This window comes from Falco rusticolus, chromosome 3, assembly GCF_015220075.1.
Source record: "Falco rusticolus isolate bFalRus1 chromosome 3, bFalRus1.pri, whole genome shotgun sequence".
NCBI lineage: Eukaryota > Metazoa > Chordata > Aves > Falconiformes > Falconidae > Falco > Falco rusticolus.
In genome coordinates this window covers 19,102,743-19,125,648 of record NC_051189.1, presented here as the reverse complement: position 1 = coordinate 19,125,648, position 22,906 = coordinate 19,102,743, and the positions used below count along the sequence as shown (strand labels likewise).

The window sequence follows — 22,906 nt, the reverse complement described above, 5'->3', positions numbered from 1 at the left end:
AGTAAATTCTGCTAAGAATCTCCATTTTAAATGGTCTCTTCACTGCTGTTTTGTTCTTCCGCTAAAAAAGCAGTCATTCTATGATGCTGCATTCTGTGATATAGATGATATATATAGTATATATGGTATATAATATATAACATGATACATAATACATACAAATATAACATACAAATATTATATATCATTTGTACATATGTTTTATTTGTATATATCATATATATATATAGACAAATATGTATGCAGACATTTCTATGTACATCTCTCTATATATGTATGGCTTGGCTTCACCAAAGGTAAATTTTGCCTGACCCAACCTAGTGGCCTTCTATGATGAAGTGACTACAGCAGTGGATAAGGGAAGAGCTACGGATGTCATCTACCTGGACTTCTGTAAAGCTTTTGACACAGTCCCCCACAACAATCTTCTCTCTAAGTGGGAAAGATACAGATTTGATGGATGGGCTGTTCAGTGGATGAGGATTTAGTTGCATGGTCACATCCGGAGGATATTGGTCAATGACTCAATGTCCAGATGGAGATTGGTGACCAGTGGTGTACCTCATGGGTCCATACTGGGACCAGTACTGTTTAATATCTTCATCAATAACATAGATAGTGGGATTGAACGCACCCTCAGCAACTTTGCAGATGACACCAAGCTTAGCGGTGCAGTTGATATGCCTGAGGGATGGGATGCCATCCAGAGGGACGTGGACAAGCTCAAGGAGTGGGGCTGATGAGGTTCAACTAGGCCATGTGCAAAGTCCTGCGCCTGGGTTAGGGCAACCCCTGATATCAATACAGGCTGGGCAACGAAGGGATTGACAGCGGTCCTGCGGAGAAGGACTTGAGGGTTATTGGTGGGTTAAAAGCTGGACATGAGCCGGAAATTTGAGCTTGCAGCTCAGAAAGCCAACTGTATCCTGGTCTGCATCAATAGAAGAGTGGCCAGAAGGTCGAGGGAAGTGACTCTCCCCCTCTGCTCCATTCTGGTGAGACCCCACCTGGAGTACTGTGTCCAGCTCTGGAGCCGTCAGCGCAGAAAAGACACGGACCTGTTGGAGCGGGTCCAGAGGAGGGCCATGAAGATGATCAGAGGGCTGGAGCACCTCTCCTGTGAAGACGAGCTGGGAAGGTTGGGGTTTTTCAGCCTGGAGAAGAGAAGGCTCTGGGGACACTTTGCTGCAGCCTTTCAGTGTTTAAAGGGGACTTATAAGAAAGATGGGGACAGGCTTTTTAGTAGGGTCTGTAGTGATAGGACAAGGGGGGATGGTTTTAAACCAAAAGAGGGTAGGTTTAGATTAGATATTAGGAAGAAATTTTTTATGCTGAGGGTGGTGAGACACTGAAACAGGTTGCCTGGAGAGGTGGTAGATGCCCCATCCCCAGAAACATTCAAGTTCAGGTTGGATGGAGCACTGAGCAACGTGATCTAGTTGATGTCTGTTCATCGCAGGGGGATTGGACTAGATGACCTTTAAAGGTCCCTCCTGACCCAAACTGTTCTGTGATTCTGTGATATATGCATATGTAGGTGTGTGTATGATTGCTTCAGGAAGCTTTAAAAGAGATGAATGTGTGGAGCACAGTATGAAAGGCTTTACACGGTGTTGTCTATCGAGTGTCAGGAGCCAACCTGTTCCTGCACATTTTTACTGAGCCTTGCTAGGATGAGCATAGGGACTGTATAGGATGTACAAGGAAATGGTAGATGAATTATTCAGAAAATTACCAAGGAGAGCAAGAGACTTTTTGTCTTTTCATGCATAGAAATCAGGACTGGATGGTGCTCTGCAAGATCTACATTTAGCCAAGCACAAACTACTAGACTTGATAGAGGGAAATAGCTGGGTGAGATATTTGGACCATGGTCCAGTTAGTGACATCATTAATGTCTTCAGCCAGCAGCCTGGCCTTTTCTGGGGTTTAAAAGGAAAGCTAGACTCTTGTGCAGGCACTACCTTTGCAAAATCCTTACCCATTGGCTCAGAAAAAGATGCAAGAAACTTCAAAATGCATAAGTTCCCTGGTGGAAAACAAAATGCAAGTTTCAGGTAGCTGTGAGCGCGATTTCTTCCTAAGTTAATGCCTGATTCTTCATTTCTAGGCAAAGGTTTCAATGTTTCCATTATCATGACTCTTCTGACAGTTGGTGAAGAAAATGCCTGATGGCCTCTCAACAAATTACATTGTTCCTGATTAACTCCAAAGATATTTACTGCAAAGCAGGAGCAGTATGTTCCAGGTTAGCCCATTCCATGCTACGTAGGAGGAAGGCACTTCTGTTTGGAGCAAGACTCCCTATGTGTTGTTAATTAGGAACAACTCCTGTTTAGACAAGCCCCCAGGAAAACTGTTCTGGCACGTATGCTTGCAAATACGAACTGTCTTTATTTGTTCTAAGCATGAATAAGAGCCATAGACATCAATTTGTAAACACTGAAGGGTTGCATATGCCTGTTACAGTTCACAGGCAGTTGCTCAGATGCTTGAGTTCTCACGTTGTTTTCTGCAGATAGGGGAGACTGTGGCCCTAAGTGCAAAATCTAGCAGGTAAGCTTGAATAATATATGGAATTACGTATGGATGATGTACTGGCGTTGCACAAGATTGTTTTCTGGTGTTAAGCTACTAAGTTGTAGGAAGAGGGACAAGTTTTGAGAGGCTGGCTGAATGAAGGTGTCCCCCCATCACCCCTTGTTGTTCACCCTGTCTCTTCTCTCCCATCTCCCCTTATGGTGGTCAGGGTTTGTCAGTGAGTTAATTCCCCTAAGCAGCTCTTGGGAAAAACTTCTAGTGAGAGAAACATGACTGGTGTCAAGTTAGGTCTTTTCCAGTCATTATGCAGACTTGCTGATGAAAAGTGATTAACATTACTTATAGAGAAAACATCAAGATCTTTTGGTGAGAAGCCAGTTTCCTAATGCCAAGGGATAAAGGATTTACCATTTTGCTTGAGTGTTGGTTCCAGTGTATAATTGCATTCACTGCTACATTTTTTTTTCTTTTTATCCCATTTGATTTGGCTCCTGATAAATATTTCTGAACAGACACATTTTTAGAATTCCTCCCTAAACTTTCCATTTGCATAATGCAAGATAGGCTCAGGAACGTTACCTGAGGCTTTTCTGTTTGTAGTTTACATGAGGTACAATTTCAATTTATTGAGCTACTTCTCCTCCATACAGTTTGATTTTTAGCAGGTTTGTAGAGGTGAGGGAGCCCTAACAGAACAGCATACATCACCAGGGAGAAAATCTGAATTCCCTTTGTCTTCTTTATTCCAAACAAATTAGCCTGGACATAATTCAGTATGGAGACAGTTGCTATAGGCTGCAGAAAAAGTTCTCACTTCCATTTGAAAATTGTGGGTAAATTTGGTTTTTCAGGTTTCTTGAGGCTTATGTGGTCACGCTCTGATTGATTTAATGACTTTGTAACCTTTTAGCAAATTTGGATCCACTTTAGCAAGGGGGTGGAGATATTTAAGATAATGAAATTTCTGTGATTTTTATGAATATAGGCAAGAAGGTATAGAGAGAGACCTTGTAGATGCTCTGAGCGAGGAAGGTTGTAGTGGGAATTTGTGTCTTTTGACATGACAAAGAACTTGAAATATTTGTAAGCCCACCAACTGCAGGAAAGCCTTTGGCCAGAATTTAAGACATTTCTGGGGCTCTTGGCTACTGTCTTGTTTGCGAAATGCCAGACCACTCCCGGCACATTCCTATGTGATGTTTGGACAAAGAATTTCATAGAAGGGGGTTTCCCTCTTGTATCAGTTGAACTCCATCCCTTTAAACTTACACTGATGACTGAAAGCTGGGTTGAGCCATCTGCATATGTGTTATACACTGTTTCCCTAGTTTTGTACTTGCAGATTATTGTGCGACCTAAGACTGGATGAACATGAACAGAACCTGGAATATATTTTAAAAGTAAAGCTCCATCAGACGTACTGATAATTGCATGTTCTATAATTAAAACTATGCAGGCTTTTCTTTCTAAGTATGGCAACAGCTGTTAGAGCACATCTGGAAAACATGCTTTAAGCAAAGATATTTTAGCTCAGAGAATTTCACAGTGCATGAGATATTTACCAGCATTTCTTTCCAGAATACTAATCTGATTTATCAGTATTTTTCATATAAAAGTCTCTTCATTTTTTTATGATGTTTGCAAAGCTGATTTTGAATTCACATCACAGATTCGTCATTCCAGTGTAGTTCAAGGCTAAGTGCTGCAAACCAAAACCGCTGTTTTGCTACTGTTTTTAGGTAGAAGCCTATGTAAAGCCTTGTCTAATGCCCTAATAATATTTTCTTCACTGATTTCAGCCAAATATTTTACCTTTCTTTTATTCTAATGAAAAACAATTTTTTTCATACTGGAGTCACATTCAGAGGAAAACTGGTTGGACTCCTGGTCTGTGCTTCTTGAGGCTCATGTGAATGCCCTTCTGTGCTGTCTCCCCCTCTGGAAAACAGAGGTAACCCCTGAAAGTATTATAGCATTATTCAGAACTTCTCTGAAGTCAGTGAGAGTGTTTACAAGGTAGGATCCTGGCCACTTGGAAATGAATGGCAATATTTCTGTTTATGATAGGAGCCCAGGTGTTGTGGCTTCTATGCTTTCTTAAAAACTGTTGTATAAACATAGCACTTCAAGAAACAGAATTATTGAAATTATTAATTAAAATGAAAACAAGAAAGCAAAAATCTTTTAAAAACTTCAAAAAGATCTCTGTCCATTAATTTACTGATAATGTTACTCCTTTTGTTTATTGGGAAAAAATAACTAAGAAGAAAGATGCAGAACCCCAGAACCTTTACCAACAAGGTAATATTCTAATCAGGATCTTGCATTCTGACCCAAGTGTCTCAAAACCAGCCAGCCAACTTGCTTTCAAGGTGATGGGGGGGATTATGCGGCTAGGTAGTGTTTACCAACAGTTCCCCAAGTGAGAAATCAGTTTTCCTTTACTTGGAGTAGGAGGCAACTTTTTATGCTAGAGAACGTTGTGTTGGAACAGCTTTGCACCCAAATTTTAAATCATAAATGCTATGCTTCTGGTGCAGCTGGAGGCAAAACACAATTACCCAACCAAGGAATGAACTGCAGCAAAAAAAAAAGGAATGAGATTTTTTTTTTTTAAATAAAAGAGAAACATGGAATGTATTAGTGGTAATGTGGGAAAATTAATTCCAAATTATTGACAGTTTAATTGACCTACAGGAAGTATTTTAATGGGCTTAGCATGCTTTGCTGTTCTTCATTTTTAGATCTTTTCCACTGGGCAGAAAACAAGTTTTTCCAAATACGGGGTTTAAAGTTGTAATAAATGGTTGCTGTGGATTGCCTGGTGGTCAGGCGCCAGTGGTGGGCGTGTGGCCAAGTCTCTTCCCCTTCCATCCAACACCTGCAAAGCCCACCCTGTGAGCAGGGCTTGGACGCCTCTGCACCACTCTTGTCCCAGCCTTGCTAGTTACAGAGGCTCTTTGCAAATGAGATTCACAAGGTGATTTGACCCCCAGGCTCCGGCTGCATGAAGAAAAGGTCATTAAAGATCGGCGACATCACCTCAAGACATACCCCAACTGCTTTGTTGCCAAAGAGTTGATCGACTGGCTGATCGACCATAAAGAAGCCTCTGACCGAGAGACAGCAATTAAACTGGTGCAGAAATTACTGGATCACAGCATTATCCACCATGGTAAGTGCAATATCAGCTGCTAAAAAGTTCTAAGCTAAATTTTACTGACTGCTCTGAAATAAAGGGAAATCCCACTCCTGCTCTTCAAGTATAGGACAGGTAGGATTTTTTCCCTGCCAGAAAGGGAGCATCTCCCTTGAACTGTGTTGCTCCACAAGGTCCCCTGTGTGCTAAGGGACACAGAGAGCCTGAAGAGGTGTTGAGGGACCTTCCCCGTATTGGTGGGTGGGGGGGATGGGGGTGTTACTGGAGACTGTGCTGCTGCTTCCCTGCCTCCAGAGCAACCCCAGCTGGGTCCTGACCCCTTTCTCCCTGCTGCCCTCACCTCCTTGCTCCTCAGAACACAAGTTTTCCAGCTAAAAAACCCATCTGAAAAATCAGCTGGCAAAAAAAGATCATTTTTCTCATGTGGATTAGTTCTCTGGCCCTGTCCCTCGTACCAGCTGCACAAACATTAGTGCTGGTACAGCTGCAAGAAAGTTAGTGGTCCAACTGTGCCCTGATTAATTTTCTCCTAAACTTGTTGTCTGTTTGAGATCTGTTCCTTTCAGCTTCTAGAATAACAATTTATGCCAATGAAAAGAGACTTTGAATTCAGTGGTAACATTTAGTTGCCTTTTGGTGCACAAAAAGGCTAGGAAGCACACAAAGAAAGAAGATCCAAGGCCTTGATTTGAAGTGTGTAGTATTACCCATTTCAAAAAGGCAAAATGTACCCTTTGTTTCTTTTTTAAGAGAAAACCGAATGACTGTGAACAGATGAATATTGACTTTATGCAGGGGTCACTGTATGTGCAGCAATACTGCTGCTATCTGCAATACATTAGCAACACCTTAATTAAAGTAAGAAATGCACATATTGAATGAGTGCCACTTCTACAGCTTCTGCTTGGCTATTAAATTAAAATTCTGGGTTGTTATGGAAACTGGGACTCACGGTAGATAGTTAAAGTATAAAGTAATTATAGGGTATTCAAGTCTGACTACTTAATCCTCTATTGAGAAAATGTCAGTGAAGAGTTGCGTGGATGCCTGAGTGACTTAATTTAATTGAGCGATAGATGTTTTATTGCTGAATGCTTGTTTAAAGCTTTAACAGCTTTCAAATGTTTTCTACCTCAGGATCCAATTGCACACTGTAACTTCAATACAAATTTTATATATATATGTGTATATATTACATACAGAGCAGGTGTTTCTCGAAAATGTTCAAGTATTGCACTCAAATTTAATAAAATGGTTTGCAAAGTGAGCTAGGGTAAATGCAGAGAGGTTCAATCAGATTCAAATCAGAGCAAAGGATGCTCAGAGCATCCTTTCAACTCCAGTGTCAATCGAAAGGGGCACCAGCTCCTGCTCCTGCGGTGTAGGTGGTGAGCCCCTGTGTGTGGACTAAGTCTGCTAGGAGCAGCTTGGTCGGGATATCTTTCCCATTCATTTATGCCCTTGCTGGAGCTCTGTTCTGTGTTTACAAGAGTCCACCGTCAGCTGCTGTCTTATTTAGCATTTCTCACTGTGCTCCTGTTGTACCTACCATTTGCTAGCTGGCATGGCAGAACGACGTAGACAATTCTAACAGGGCAGAAGGCTTTGATTTTAACTGCTTCTGCAGCAAGCCTCAGGTTTCCTACAGCGTAGCTCAACTGATACAAGTGACTTTAAGAAGTTTGCCAGTCCTTAAACAAACAAGTGTTCTACACTGGCGGCCTTTTAAACAAACAAGCTAACGGACTGTTTTCATCAAAAGATTTTCCGGGTATGTAGCAGATGGATGCTTTCTTGCTCTTTACGTTTGCAGTAATACTCACAAAACTGATGAACATCTACCCCCCTTGCCTAGAAATCTGGTTACCTACCTGAAAGTTTTCTCCAGCCTTTCATCAGCTATTAAAACTGAATAAAGTTGTATGCTCAGAAGTACAGGGGATTAGGCTCCATATGGGCTTACCTTGAAGTTCAGCAGCGATACCTGCTAAATAGATCCTCAACTCCTTCACATCTATATGAAGGTTTTTTTAATTTATTTTATCTTACGTTTCAGTCTGTGATGAGCATAAGGAATTTAAGGATGTCAAACTGTTCTACCGCTTCCGAAAAGATGATGGGACATTTCCACTGGACAACGAGGTGAAGGTATTCATGAGAGGACAAAGACTATATGAAAAGTATGTTTCAGTCTGTATCCATCCACAATGTATTGGTAATAGTACCACAGGAGGCAAATTATACTTATTAGCCTATTTTTGAATAGTTAGAGGCTTTCAAGTCATGTGGGAATGGATCTGGGTAATCCTGTGACTTTAGCTGGTAACTCTTCTCTCCCATTTATCTTTTTCCTTTCTACCATCTTCTTCTGTAGCATTTTCTTTAAAAGGAAATAGTATTTTCTGATGTTCTGGTTTGTAAATACATCCTATATGAGAACCCAATGTAAATTTAAGCCCTTGTACTCTTTCAGTAAAAATAATTAGTAAAGGATGATTTGTCATGTAAAACGGTAATACCAAGACCTAAAGCGTTAGTACCTCAAAGTGCACTGAACAAATGGCTACATATCTGTTGAGACTCCAAATCTACAGCTTCACCAGGTGGTATGATTTTAAACGACAGGTGAAATTAATCTTCAGTGTTCCGGTCTACAGAGCTTCTACATCAGAACGGTTATATTGAAAGTAGTTTCAGAAAAAACCACCAACCCAGCCAGGAGCGTCTAATTAAGATTTGAAACAGAAGATTATGCTGAGATATTGAATATCCCACTGGATTACTTCTGTCAGATAACTAAGCAGCTTAACCATACTTCCCAGTCTATAATTAATGACATTTTTATTCATGATGTAGAGATTGTGAGCGGTACTTTCAAGCAGAGAGAATAAAATGCATGTTGACATATGCTACAAACTAATGCAGAAGTTGTGATGCGTTACTTACCGAAAAGCGCAAAGCACCCCCTGTCCTGCTTGGTAGAGCAGAAGTATGCAGCAGCCGGGAGAGATGCTGTGTTTTCTGGCTGGAGTAAATTTATTTTCCTCTTAGAATAAAGCACTCGGGAAAATCCCAAGTTTAAAAGCTGATGATAAATATTATTTTCGAGATCAGGAGTCTCTGAAGGTCAATTTGGTGAAAGAGCAATTAAAAGTGATACATAAACCAATAATTGTAAAAGCCACTCCTTTTGTTACACCCATCACATAAAATTCCCTGAGACTCAGTGACTGTGACTATTTAAAGTAAAAAAAAAAAAAATAATTGTATAAGAAACAAGAAAATATACCGCTGAAAAAATCCCTCACTGGATGCACTGGGACAGATGAATTGAATCACCCACCTCCAAAATCTTCTGTGCCTTACTAAGCACACAGCATTTGCGCCTTTAGACTCTGCGCCTGTAAGGCTGGTCCGTACTATGAAAAAGTCAATCAGTGCATCTACATTAGCAAACCCTTTTTTCTATTTCTTTTTCTATATTTCTGTTTTTCTGTGAGAAAAATAATGTTTTTGTTGTTGAGGCTGATAACAGTCCTCTGCATGAAAGGAGCCATGGTGGGAAGAACTTTGCTTTACCAGTGTCTGCTTCCATCCCCATTTCTCTGCATGGAGAACTGTCCCCAAACCAATGTCTAGTGTGCAGTTTGTCCAACATGATACTAGCAAAAAAATGTTCGTAACAGTATACATCGTTCCCATCTTGGAAACGGAGTTAACGCCAAAAGCAGCACCTATATCTAAATATAACCATGTCTCATGAGGTGGTTGCACCTAGGCAACGTATCTAAAGGGTTCAGAAACTTTTAAAACCATCCCCCAGTGCTAAATATAGTATAGAATAAAAATACATGGCATTTCAAAACCAGTCTGTGACAGTCAAATCTAGTCAAAATTCTCCTTGAATCATTGGAAATATTTTATATTCATGGGAGATAAGAACTCATACCTGGCCTTCACTTTGTTTATTGTAGCAAACCTAGTGTGCAGAGCACTTGGATTTTGTTAGATCCCTTGTTTATGCATGCTTATTAGCAACCCCTTTGCAGTTTCGCTGGATGTATTTTAAACTCAAAATCTAATACTGAAAGACTACTACAGAAAGAGTTCTGCAGTGACATGTGTCTGTGTAATGTATCTGTTGTATCAGGTATTTGCTGATAGTGTTGAGAAAAAAAAAATCAGTGCAATTAAAATAGTTATTAAATGGCAACAACTGGAGTAAAGGATTCATGCACAGATGTGAAGTCACTTACCAGTATCTTCAACTGGTCTATCAAAATGCCTGGAGGCCTAATTTCAAGAGAAATGCAACTATGCCAGAGGAAATCTATCTGAATCCAACACATTTTGAAAATCTGTGACGAATTTTGTAGGTGCTGCTGATCTTCACTAGGCTTAGCTAGTTTAAGATAGACATTATAATACTACTCTCTGCTTTTTTCCACCCACTGCATTAGGGCTGGAGTACCATTACATTCAGAAGCCAGTGGAGTTTCTGCTGGCCAAAATTGTGGACATGTTATTTGACATCAGTCCATGCAGATTTGTACCCTCAACGGGTAAAATGAGCAAAGGGCTCTAGAAGGAGCAGCAGGTTGTTGCATGTGCAGAGGATGTGGATGCATGTGGCAGGTTCCCTGCATTCAGACAGCTGTTTTGGGTAAATGCCTTCTGCTCTCCCTGGGACACGGGAACATGAGGACTGTACCCCGCCTGAGGAGCTCCCTTTCCTGGTCTCCCTTCTGTGTGACCACAAAGCTCCTCCTAGGCTGCATTCTCCTCTCATGTGGCATTACCTCCTTCACCTATTGTGGACATCTTCAGCAGCTATATATGTGTGATTAGAAGATTTAAAATCAGTCTCTGATTGTCTTCTTTCATTTGCACTGAAAATCACAAATTACTTCAGATTCCCTGCACATCATTGCAAATGTTGGTAATCCTTTCTGTGAGCATGCTTTGGGTTCAAGTTTATAACTAGAGATGAAACCTGCTGGATTTCCTACAGTCTTCTCTGAAAATTGTTGAATAGTTTGTAGGTCCAAGGATGGTATCAGTTTTCATACTCCACAGGACTGACCAGATAGATCAAATGAGATAAACATGTTTCCTGTTCAACAAAACCCTCCCTGCAAAACTTAAATAAATCCAGCACAGACCTTTCATAGCTTTAAAAGAAAAAAAAAAAAAAAGAATCAAGTTGTGCAGGCAGCCTATTTTTATGATGTTTGCAATTCTCAGTAGGCTTCGGTCAGACACACAGGATTGTTGTTTCTGGTACGGTCAGATTTAGGAGCTGTAAGTCATCTCATGATACTGATTTCAGCTGAGATTTTTCAACCAGATTTCACAGTGAAAGAAGTGCAGATTTATGGTTTTAATTTCAGGAAATCATTCAGATAATTTTGAGACTGCATTCTTTGAATCACTTTCATTTTAACTCATCAGTGGTTAAGTCAAATTTATCCTCCGGTGCAGTTATTTAGATAAAACAAGGTTAAAATTTTCTTTTGGAAAGGTTTTGAATTTCAGTGTTTGGCTAAATACATTCTCTTAATACAGGATAACACCAGCTTTAACAAATAATATGTTTTGACGTGAATAGCAGCACGGGGTTTTTTTGTAACAAGGAGAAAATGGAACAGAGAGAGGCAGTTTCCAGTTCTGGCCAGTGAAAAGCCAGGTTTTTGGCTGATGTAAATTGGTACAGCTTTGTTGACAGCCATGGAGTTACAGTGATTTACTTCAGTTAGCAGTGTAAGTCTATAGATTGCTGTTTCTGGGTTTGTTAAACTGTCAATTTGTCGTGTCTGTTTGTTCACAAGTCCAAATCCTTTGCAGTGCTATTCTGGGCACATGCAGAAGGGTGTGAAATGTCAAGCTGAGTGTTTTTGCACTTGATATTTTTCCAAATTTCTTTTGTGTCTCTGTAAAAATCTAACAATTAGCATCTCTTTTTCAATGACCTCTCTATCTGCGTCTTCAGTGAGCTGGTCAACTAATTATAGACTCATCAAAAAACAGTTAACACAATCCTAAGGATTTTTTATTTGGTGCTTGCAGAGCCTGGGTAACCAGTTCTGGGTAACCATGTAGCGAATGGTACAAAAAGACACGAACTTTGGGTTTGCATTATTTTCTGGGGGGAAGAAGCCTGGTGAACAAGAGACATTTAAAGATGGTCCCTTGGAGCTCTGTCTGTATTGGATGTGGTTCGTGTGGGACAAGATGTTGCCTCGCATGCAGATGCTTGTAAACCAAAATATGAAAAAGTCTAAAGTCTTTGCAAGAGTTCTGTAGTCGACACCTTGTCCCCTGTGACACATACTTTTGGCCTCATCCTTGGATTCAGCTAATGTTGACTTAGTTCTTACTCAGCTCGGAGGTGCTGGCAGTGATGCGCTGACACCCAAATGAGCAGTTCATTATACCTGCCCCTGACATACAACTCTGGCTGAGCAGCCTGTGCCTGGTTTGATGACCTGCTGCCTGGTGGCCAGATCCAGTCAGTTCAGGCTTCTGGTTAGCTCTTGTTAAAGTCAAGGGAATAAATCTTTCAGGTGAAATAACAGGCTGGATCCTGTCAAACCTCCTCCTTGTGATTTCAAATGAAACTTCTCTCCTCTTTCTTCTTATGGCACAGATTTTTCCAATGCTTCCCAAAGGAGGTGAAGTTCCATGAACTCTGGATGTGCTGGCTATTTAAGAAGCAGGTGGCCCAAGTATGGATTTCAATTCAATTCAAATTCAATTTCAAATTTTTGAAAAAAAATTCAAATTTTTGATCAGAAGGGCAAAGATTATTCCAGAATATTCCTATTGTAGTTCAGTTGGGCCCTTAATTTCAAAGCAGTTGGTGAAGGGAGGAGACTATTAATCTTACATGCACAAAAGTAATCATGCCGTTGTTGAGCTGTTATTCTGAAAGTGTTACCACTAGTCCTGTTATTACAATAAACAAAATAATTTGTAGAAAAATGAAATCAGTAAATAAGGAGGCTATGGTTCTCAGCCTCCCAATAAAACAAAAATAAGTGGGATTCTTTATTAAAAGGAAGCAATTCTCATTTCTTCTTTCAAACTGTCTTCTCTTTCAAACTGTCAACCTCACTTTTGCATTAACAAAATATTGAGGCTTTTTTTTTTTTCCTTAATACCATGCCATTTGTGTAGGTTACTTGAATGGAGAAGAATTTTATTAGTATCTTTAGGTAGGTGCTAATTGCTAGGAGATTTAGAGACACCTCACAATGTTCCTCTGAACTCTGGTGTTACACGAGCCATCTGAGGCACAGAGATGCTAAGACTCAGATGTTAAAGTGTGTTCAGGTGTGTAACTCACTGACTGCAGCTACATCACTAAATATTGGATACTAAATATTTATCAACCACCCAAACCACAGAACTACCTTTTTGTCTTCCTTTTGGATTTTTCTGCAGCTGTTTTAGAGCTTCTGGGGAGAATTTTTAAAACCGTCTAAATAACTTTGGGGTATAGTCCTGCTAACTGTAAACATTAGTTAGGAATCTTTGAACACATTAGTCACAATCTGGTGCTTTTAGGCTTATTTTTTTCGAAGTTGATTATACAGTAACTTTTAGAGAAGCTAAGGAACTAAACAGGGGAAATGTGAAACTGAAAAACCTTGTTTTCTTCTACAGGAAAAGACAATAAAGCATTAACTTCACACAGGGATATAAAACCTAAATTTCTTGACTAAGCAGTTGTAATTCACATCCTAAGTTTCGATTGATAGCTTGAGGAAAGATTTAGTAAGTCAGTGAAAGGTTCACATATGTTTGCTTAGCATCAGTGAGATTTACTAGCGCAGATCGGGAGCTCCTTTTCTGAAGAACCGTTTTCCCTGCCAATTTTTTTTCGCCCCATACCAGGCTGATGAGTTCTGAAAATACTCTGCTGCAAGCCAGGGAAGAGGAAGGAGTCAAGTATGAACGGACCTTCGTGGCATCGGAGTTCATTGACTGGCTGATCCAGGAAGGAGAGGCCACAACACGGACTGAAGCAGAGCAGCTCGGTCGCAGACTTTTGGAGCATGGGATTATCCAGCATGGTGAGAAATTTACTGCCAGGTAGCACTTTCTTCAGGTCAAATCACGTGGAGGGGCTCTTGTCTCCTCGGCCATAATATGTCCAAGTTCTAAATAATTTCTGATAGGACTTTTGGTAACTTTCTGCAATAAAAGGGTGGCTTTTTCAAATACTAATTGTATTAGTTCTGAAAAATCTTCCTCAAATGCACAGTATAGCTACAATTTGGGATTGTATAGCAACAAGAAAAGACTGCGAATGCTCCTACACTTGTGGTAATTGTAGAACTTGTTATCAGCGATATGTATAATTGAGGTAAATGGCTTTGTAATGATCAAGTAGGGATTACAGCCATAAATAAGATCAATTCTCAATGTAGAATATAAATGACAGGTTTTTGTATATCTTCCTACTTGAGAACAGGAGCAGAGCATAATCTGATGCTTTCCCTCATCACCATGTTGCAGAGTCGTTCTAGTATGTTTGGGCAAGAAAAAGGGTATCGCTTTTGGCTGAAGTGTTATTATATTTGTCCTGGTGCTGTAACTTCTTTGAGGCAGGAATCGAGGATTTCTTTGTGGTCCAGCACCATGTGTCTGGCAGATGCACCTTCACCAAGGAGCTCCCTCTGTTACAGGTGGAGGAGACAGAGTTTTCTCTCCGTCCAGCTGTAAGGGTGAAGAAATGAACACCACTGGCACTGAAATCCATTTTACATGTTGTCATCATCTGCTCCCAGTGCAAGTTGCCCTTCTGTGACCAGGAGTTTTCCACGTTGCAGTGCTTCTGGGAGTGATGAAGGTGTGCCAGGAGATGACAGAACAAACTGTTAGAAGCTGTTAGTTATGTTGCTTAATGCACAATGGGAAAGTAATCAGATCCTGGTGATCCAAATGTTGTCACATCAACACTAATTCTGACAGAGAACAAACAATTCGCAATATTAACAGGTTGTTAATAGATAAGGTGCTAGGTTGACTAGGTTACTTGTTGCTCTGTAAGAAAACCTAGTTCTAAGCATTAGAGCAAAGCGGGGGTATGAGTGACCTGCACAGTTCCTTCATGGCTCTAATCATGCTCACATTATCTTTAGCTGCCAATTACTAGGAGCTACGTCTGAATGTTTACAGTAATCAGCTTCCAGTTCTATAATTACCCCTGTGCTTCCTATGATTTATAGGGTGCCAACTGCTTGGAGCTTGATGGACAGGGAAGGTATGCCGCCCCTCCTCTTTATAGCAGCAATGATTTCATTCCTATTTTTACCCAAGTATTTTCTGAGTATTATATAGGAGGTAAACATTCCTTAAAAGAAACGGGGTGGGTGGGGGGGGGAAAGACAGTAGTAAAATGTACGCTGCTGTTGATGTTTTTGCGGAGGAAATAGTCAGGACCTGACATTTGGTGCAAACCCGGATTTACTTTGCTATTGAAATCTTTGTAGAGCTAAGTCAGGATGTGGCTTTTATCTGCTATATGCAAATCAGCCATTGTTTCATTAACTAAGGCAAATGCTCAGCAGTGCGCCTTGTCCAGGAAATAATTTTGCCCCTGTCAAGCCAGGTTTCTGGGGGGATTCCTGTGCGATGCTGGTCCTGCTCACCTTTATGGGTTGCCCTGGCCAGTTTTGCAGATTTATCCCCTGCTCATCCTCTTCTCACAGTCAAGAGCACATGCAAAGCTGCCTGTTAGAAAGAGACTTGAAACTCATGACGTGACTGCAGACGGGGTGCTGGGAATTGGTTGATTGCTGAGGAAGGGCCTTCACACTCCAAGGTACTGTCATCTGCCTCAGCTTTTATTGGGGCAAAGGTGACTCGGGGGATTTCACACTGACTTGGTGGGGAAGCTGGAAGTAAAGTATAACTGAATTACATCCTTGAGATTTATCTTTATGAGTAGCCTTGCTTTGTGCACACTCCTAAACAACAGATCTCCTTCTCTTCTGGATTTCACTGAAACAATTTGTCTAGATAGTGTTAGGAATATTGATGAAGGTACTGGCAGAATTAACAGAGCTGGTTTGGGGTTCACCTTAGCAACTGGATACATTCTGTGCATTTGGAAGGTTCATGTAATGCTGGCTTGCTCTAAGAAGGGAGCTTGAAATGAGAAATCCCAGTACAGAACTGGGGATATAAACTGTAGAATGGCAGGAGTGGTATTCTCTTCCCCCCACCCACCATGTCTTACTGAATTCTGAATTCTAGGTCCAATTAAAAAACAAAACCAAAAAGAGTATTTTTCTGTCTCTTTATACCATGAATTCATTTCGTCATACTGTGCTCCCTTTGTTTTGTATCTCATCAGCAGTACCAAAATGTTACTTGACACTAATTGGCATCCTTGTTGGCAGAGCCAGCAGAAAGACTCTCAACTGAACAGCAGCAAAGAATAAAACATTTTCCTGCCCTAAAGGCAACCTTTTGCAGTGTTGTTTAATATCCACAATATGGAATAAAATAAAGCTTGCTCTACTATTCTTATGAAGTATTTATTACCTGACCTAATGCAATAGAAAGTAATAGAAATGCTGTGGGGGTGGTGAGGCAGTGGAACAGGTTGCCCAGAGAAGCTGTGGATGCCCATTCCTGGAAGTGTTCAAGGCCAGGCTGGATGGGGCTTTGAGCAGCCTGGTCTGGTGGAAAGTGTCCCTGCCCATGGCAGCAGGGTTAGAACTAGGTGATCTTTAAGGTCCCCTCCAACCCAAACCATTCTATGGTTCTAAATTGCCAATCTCTGTAGTAATTTTCCAGCCACAACTGACTTGTGCAGTTTATTTTTACTGATACTGGCTTTCATTTCAATTACTTAGAGAAGCTTTATTCTGCAGCTGAGGTACTGTATTCAAAACAGCTTCCTGACACATTTATCTTCACTTTAATTGGTCAGACACAAACCAAGTTTCACACAGGAAACAAACACTGATGATAATTTTAAAAAGGAAAACAGCGGTTTAAGAGGAATTGTACAAGTGGTATAAAAACATCAAATGTTTCAGTTTAAAAATAATCTTCCTGATCTCTTGGGGCATATATAACTGTACATATTTCCCCTGCCATACATGAAAATGATGAAATGTGCTTAAGTGCTGAATTGCTTCCTTCCAAAATCCCAGTGGTGCATACAAATCATAACCCTCAAACCACCATTTTCACAAATAGGAGCCAGATGTCCTTTCCTATGGACTGGTACCACCAGGTGATATGGAATAAAAAAATATAAGTAGCAGGGTATTATGCACTGTATGCTTCTTGAAGGCTTGTGTCGGTAGTGTAACTGCCAGTAGTTATTCTGCATTTCTAAACATCAGTGGTCTTCCCCAGAATATAGGAATAAAGATTGTGTGAAGAATTATAAACATAGTGATTCATGTCCAATAAGGGCAGGGACAAAAGGCACACAGAACACTTTTCTCAGCTGTAGAAAAGCCCATTTCTGGTGTGGTGAGGTATGTAGACCTTTGTAATACTGAGAGATAAACCTTTTCTCCAGGAGACTGGATCTTTCCTAGTTCTTCATGGGAAATGGGGAGACAGATTAGCTGCTGTGGTCAAAATTCACGTGCAACAAGAGAAGGAAGCTCTGTGCCAGCTCTAGGGTAGATTAGACCCAAGCAAGGGTGGTCCGGGGGCAGGCAGAGGACAGTGTGAGCATCCACACACAGCCATAGCCCTTGCTCAGTCTGGAAAACGGAGTTACTGAAATGTCCAAGGAGGAAAGAAGGTACTACAGAACAATTTCTGGCATAATGTTTTGGCCCATACTTGTTTACAGCACTTGCTGCAGCACTTGCCCTGCACCTGAAGCCCCAGCAGCACAGCACCACTGACGTGACAAGCTAAGCCCTCCTGTCCTCCTCTGAGGACTCATTGGGTATGGAAGCTTAGGGGGTGAAGAAACATCTGCCTGCCTTGCAGAAAGGTTTAAGGTCTGGAATCTCAAGTGATAAATACTTTCCTTTTCAAAATCTGGTTAGTACTGTTAAGAGGAACCTATGCCTTCTTAGGATAGCACCTGCACTTTGCAAGATGAATATTTGCATTTCCTTTGTGGCAGCAACCAAACCATAGCCCATGTAGAAATGCTTTTCAGTGTGTTGTGGAGCGTGAGCACGTAGCGATTGCCCCACACCGCAGGCAGTACGGCGGGTGCCCCTCTCCCAGTTGAGCCTGCGAGAAATGTGGGTCCAAGGGGCAGTGCTTGCCTTCCCATGCCAGAACACATTCTCTCCCGTTCGCTGTTGCTGTTTCCCAAGCTGCTGCTTACCTTCAAGTGCATGTGCTTGGTGTTACCTCCTCTCTGACATTCTCCAGCACCTTCCCCAGGCAGTGACCACAGCGCAGTTCAGCATGAAGCAGTCTGCACGGCTGTCGACTCTGCTCCAGGGGGAGGAATGCAGATTCCCAACCTCAGACTGGCAGAGGAACATTTGTGAGAATTTGCTTTCCTGAATGAGTGAGGGGTTGGGAAAATCTCTTTGGGACATGACTGGCTAGCAGGTACCTTCTTTGAAACATTTTATCAGCGCTAAGGTTTTATAATGGTAGTAAATATGTGGTAAGATGTCTTAGGCATGATATGTGTGTTCTGCCCCCACCTCCCCTTAGAATACCTTTCAGCTTTAAGAAGTTTTATTGAGTTAATTGCACTTGGCCAGAGCCGGTGCATTCAAGGCAGGCACATGTTCTGCTGGCTTAGCACAGAAGCAGGTGCTTAACTCAACTCAACTGCTCAAGTCAAGAGTTAATCTTTTATCAGCAAAATCCACTGTGCAAATTACTTTCAGAGGTGAAAACATTTTGTAGTGACTTAATGAGAACAGTAAATATTGACATATGCTATCTCCTTGTCTCTGCAGAAAAGTCTTAAAACATATTTAATTTTCCTTAAAACATATATTTAATTTTCCCTATTCTTTGCAAGACCTCTACTTTTATACAGCAAAATTTCCTTTAGCAAGACGATCAGTGCATTTAGTTTTAAGCATCAAGACACATGATGCAGTTGAAAGTTTGTTATAATTGTGGAAGGAGATCAAATATGTAACAAAGTGTTATTTCTTTTGCTCTTGTTGAAAAGGTTTCCCTCTCATCTAAAACTTCTGTAAGTTGTGAAATATGTGTTGTTACATTTTCTTTAGATGTCCCATTGCTTATGATCGGCTGACATCTCTTACTTTGTAAGTGAAAACCTGCCATATATGTGAAATATATAATTCTTCCTTAATTTGGGATTTCTCTTTTGAACCCTGTTTCTTGGAAATATCAACTGCAGGTTGCAATTTATAAGTGCTATTGAACCATCCCATAAATCCTTGACTTAAACGGTCATAGGTTTTCTCCTCCAAAAATCAATGCCTAGATTTTTTTTACATAATCTTTCTAGTTGACCTGAACACCTGGATTGCATCAGCTGATAGATATATCCAAGCATCCGTTGTGTATACTCTATGCTAGAAATTATAAAACATCACATTTTTGCAGATGGTGCCTTGATTTATCTCAGTAGAACACAAGCCTTCAGTTAGTCTTTGAAGTCCTGCAACACAATTTTGTTTTTATTATAAGCCTGGTTCCCCCGAGCTGATGCCACGCAGAGGGACTCGGCTGTTTATTTGTGTGGCAGTTCTTGCCAGGTAGGTCCCATACGCTGGGGCAGTAACCTCACCCATGGTAAGTCAACTGCTTATGCTAAATCTGGAGACCACTTTGGATATTTTTCATGGCTTTGCCCTGGTAGGGAAGTCATAGAGTGAGAGCTTTGTATGCAATTGTATCATCTTCCAGCTTCCTATTCTATCTGCTTCTCATTGTGCTCTTCTTGCAGTTTTTTTTTTAATCTAAAGCAGGAATGGGGTTCTGTTTTGAAAGAGCCATACGCCCTGTGCATTATGTAAATAACATACGAAGACTTCTTTTCATATTAACTACTGAATTCTATTTTTCTGACAGAGAATGGGTTTCAGTTTTTAACAGCTGCAACAGTAAAAAAAGATACCCAGATGGGCCTTTTCATCTTCTGCTTCCCTTGACACAGACTGTACTTTCCATACTTTATTTGGAAGCAAAGAAAAGCAGTTGGCTACGTTCTGTAAACTTGCTAAGTTAAAGATGATAAATCCTCATATACAAACTGAAAAGACTGCTGAAATGTGTGTGATTCAACAGTGGCTTTTCATGCTAGGGTAAGTCATGTGTATTTGAAAATAGACTGCAAATAGATGGCTAACCTGCTGGAAAGACAAAACGTATATAGAAACACTTATCTGCATATCTATTTTAAGACAGCTGAAATAGAATGTTAATGCACTGAGCAAAACATGCTACCTTAACGAAAACAGGATACTCTGTATTTCAGTTCCCAAGGAACTTTTGACCGTTGTCTATCGTAACCTTGATGCTTTAAAGGCAGTATAAAAGTTGTCTAGGCTTTTTTTCACTACACGAATATACCACAGTTCATGGAAACAGCTCAGAAAACATGGTTCTTTAATGATATCACAACTTTTTTTTTTTTTTTTTTGACCTACTCACAGGTCCAGGACCTGCTTACTTCTGGACATGCTTACTGGCTTCACCCTTAGCTCAGAAGAGCTGGAAAAGCTCTCTGGATTTTATATTTCAGGACCAGGATTTGCCTCGCAGTTTTATACAAGAGGGTTGGTGGAAGCTAGAGCAGTTCAAGCTTAGGTCCATTTTCCGTTCAATGTGAATTCCTTGTAGCCCAAATGAGAAAAAAATACTGTTTTTTCTTGTTCGGTACAGCTGCACTGCCAAGAGTTTAACGTGCTGCTTGAGTACATTCGCAGGTGGGCTTATCTACGGTCTCTGCAGCATATGTACATTCATAAAAGGTGGAAATGCAAGTGTTGTGTTTATGTGGTGCAGGGAATCCAAGACCCAAGGCCCTGTGCTCGCTGAACATCTGTGGTGTCTCTTCCTTGATTTGAGGGAGCTCCAAGCAGGTGGAATTCATCAATGTGTAAAAGGAAACTAATCTGAATAGGTGCCGTTATTAAAATGCATTTGCAGTGCCAGATTAGCTTGAGAAAAACAGGAAGGCTTTGAGAGGAGTGGGGAGAGCATTGTCCAATGCAGAATAAAGTGTCAGTTATTCTCCTGCAGCCGCATGTGTGCGGGTGTGGGGCTGGAGCAGGAGAGGGACGGGCAGGAGCAGTGGGGCAGCCGAAAGCCCGGCGGCCGCGCTGTGCGGGACTTGGCAGCTGCTCGGTGTTTTCCAAGCTCACGGGCTCGCCCTTGCTCTGTGGAAGCCAAAGCGGACACACACTTCCACTTCTTCTCTGGCAAGGGACTGAAACTGAACTGGCAAAAGGCCTGAGGCACGGAGGAGACGGGCTCAGCAAGCTCTGCGCTATCCTTGCAGAGAGGCGTTTTTTTAAGGAACTGTTATTCCACAGCATTGATTTGTTTCCTTCCCTTTTAAACACTGGTTCTGCTTAGGAGGGGGGAGTGAGGAAGCAAAAGGACACGGGGCTGGAGCCAGACCCTTTCCCGTGCACGCTTTAGGAGCTGGTGGGAGCAGCTGGGGCTGTGCCCTCCTTCAGATAAACCAGCAGCGCCCCCCCCACCCCCACCCTCCCACCCCACCCCCCCGTCACTCCCTGCAGCCCGCCAGCGTGCATCACATCGTCATGCATTTGGTTTTGGTACCACATCAACTCTTTTGGGGAGATGTCCCACCACTTCAGAGGTCAAAACTGGTATGGTCACCTGTGACTTGCTAGATGAAGGCACAGACTATTGTAGCCAGTAATAATGAAGGTCTGGAGGGATCTCCTGCAGCTTTGAACTGGGTTTAGTGTCATTTTAATAGAGGGAACTACCTCAGTAAAAAGATAAAGTATATTTGAGAATGGACTGGGGCCGCTGCCTCGTGTAGCGAAAGGCTTGGAAATGTGTCGTGCCCTGCTGGAAAGAGTTCGGTGCTGCTTTTGTCTTTAAGTGGGGAAAGACATGACATATCCACGCTCAAAACTCCACATCCTCCGCTCATGCTTTTGTAACGTCTTCCTCTTAACCCTAGCACAAGCACATGCTCATGCAAACAAACAAGCGCACACTTGAAGGTGTCCTCCCCTCTCTTGAGAAAAGCCGCTCACCCGGCTCCTCCGGGAGCCTCGATCTCTTTCCCACCACTCCCCCGACATGAAGCAGCCGTTCCCTGGCCCCAGCCGCGGGCTTGCCTGGTGACAGGGCTGTGTTCCTGGGGATGTGTGGGGCAGCTGGAGCGCGTCGCTGGATGTGACCCACTGGGAACAGCAGCTTTCAGCTGGTAGAAAGCATTAATCACTGCAGTGGAGATGTACGCAGATTATCAGTGCTAAAAATCGCAGGGAATTGAAGTGGTGGGAGGGATTTAGGGGAAAAGCCAGTTATGAAAATGGCCTGATTTTTAAGGCATGAGTCACACTACTTATTAAAAAAGGCTTTTGTACTTTCCAAAGCCCCCTCAGTTCTATGAAACCAATGTAAAGCTAATATTTCTCTCTCTGCTCTGCATCAGCCCCCTTGCAAAAGGAGAAAAGAAATGGCTGTTTGAGCCCTGTGCAGATCCCAGGATTTTATGTCAAAATCAGAAGCTGAAAGATTTGCGTGGCTGTTGCAATTTATATTTTATGTATCTGGACAGAAACTGTGATGCAGCCAGGCACAAGAAGCACCAAAGCTGCAACACTAGGTGCTCCCAACCAGAGAAATACCAAAATAGTCGGATTTCTCTCTTCTTAATAGAAATGTAAATGGGGAATGACCAGGTAAAATCCTTGCCAATGAAGTTTGCAAACTCTAGGGATAGATGAGACAGTAAACAAATAATTGAACTCTATTAATTACAATGGTCATTACCCCAAAAGGGGTGTGTTTTTTGCATCTAATGCTATAACTAGAAGGCAAGACATCTAGGAAATGAGAATACAGTCTCCACTCATTGGTGTGAAGCAACCCTGTGCAGGGAAAGGAGGATGTACAGGGCACGGATTGTCCCCATCTTACACTTTTTGTGCAGCCCGGTTGTAGTAACTACAGTTGTAGTGATCTATGAGCCTGAGGTGTGCAAGAAGTACAACAGCAAGTAAGGGAAGGGGAGTGGGGCTGTAACTGTGGCCATGCAGTTCTGATAAGTGGATTTGT

General features: G+C 41.6%; 1 protein-coding gene across 1 annotated transcript in view; it reads left to right on the top strand.

Annotated features, from left to right (window-relative positions):
• Window positions 1-22,906, top strand: part of DEPTOR (DEP domain containing MTOR interacting protein) — a 77,873-nt gene that overhangs the window by 23,211 nt on the left and 31,756 nt on the right. Inside the window, exons 3-5 of the mRNA XM_037379034.1 lie at window positions 5,538-5,716; window positions 7,758-7,881; window positions 13,598-13,776. Of these exons, the coding sequence (XP_037234931.1) occupies window positions 5,538-5,716; window positions 7,758-7,881; window positions 13,598-13,776 (482 nt within the window). The remainder of the gene's footprint in view (window positions 1-5,537; window positions 5,717-7,757; window positions 7,882-13,597; window positions 13,777-22,906) is intronic.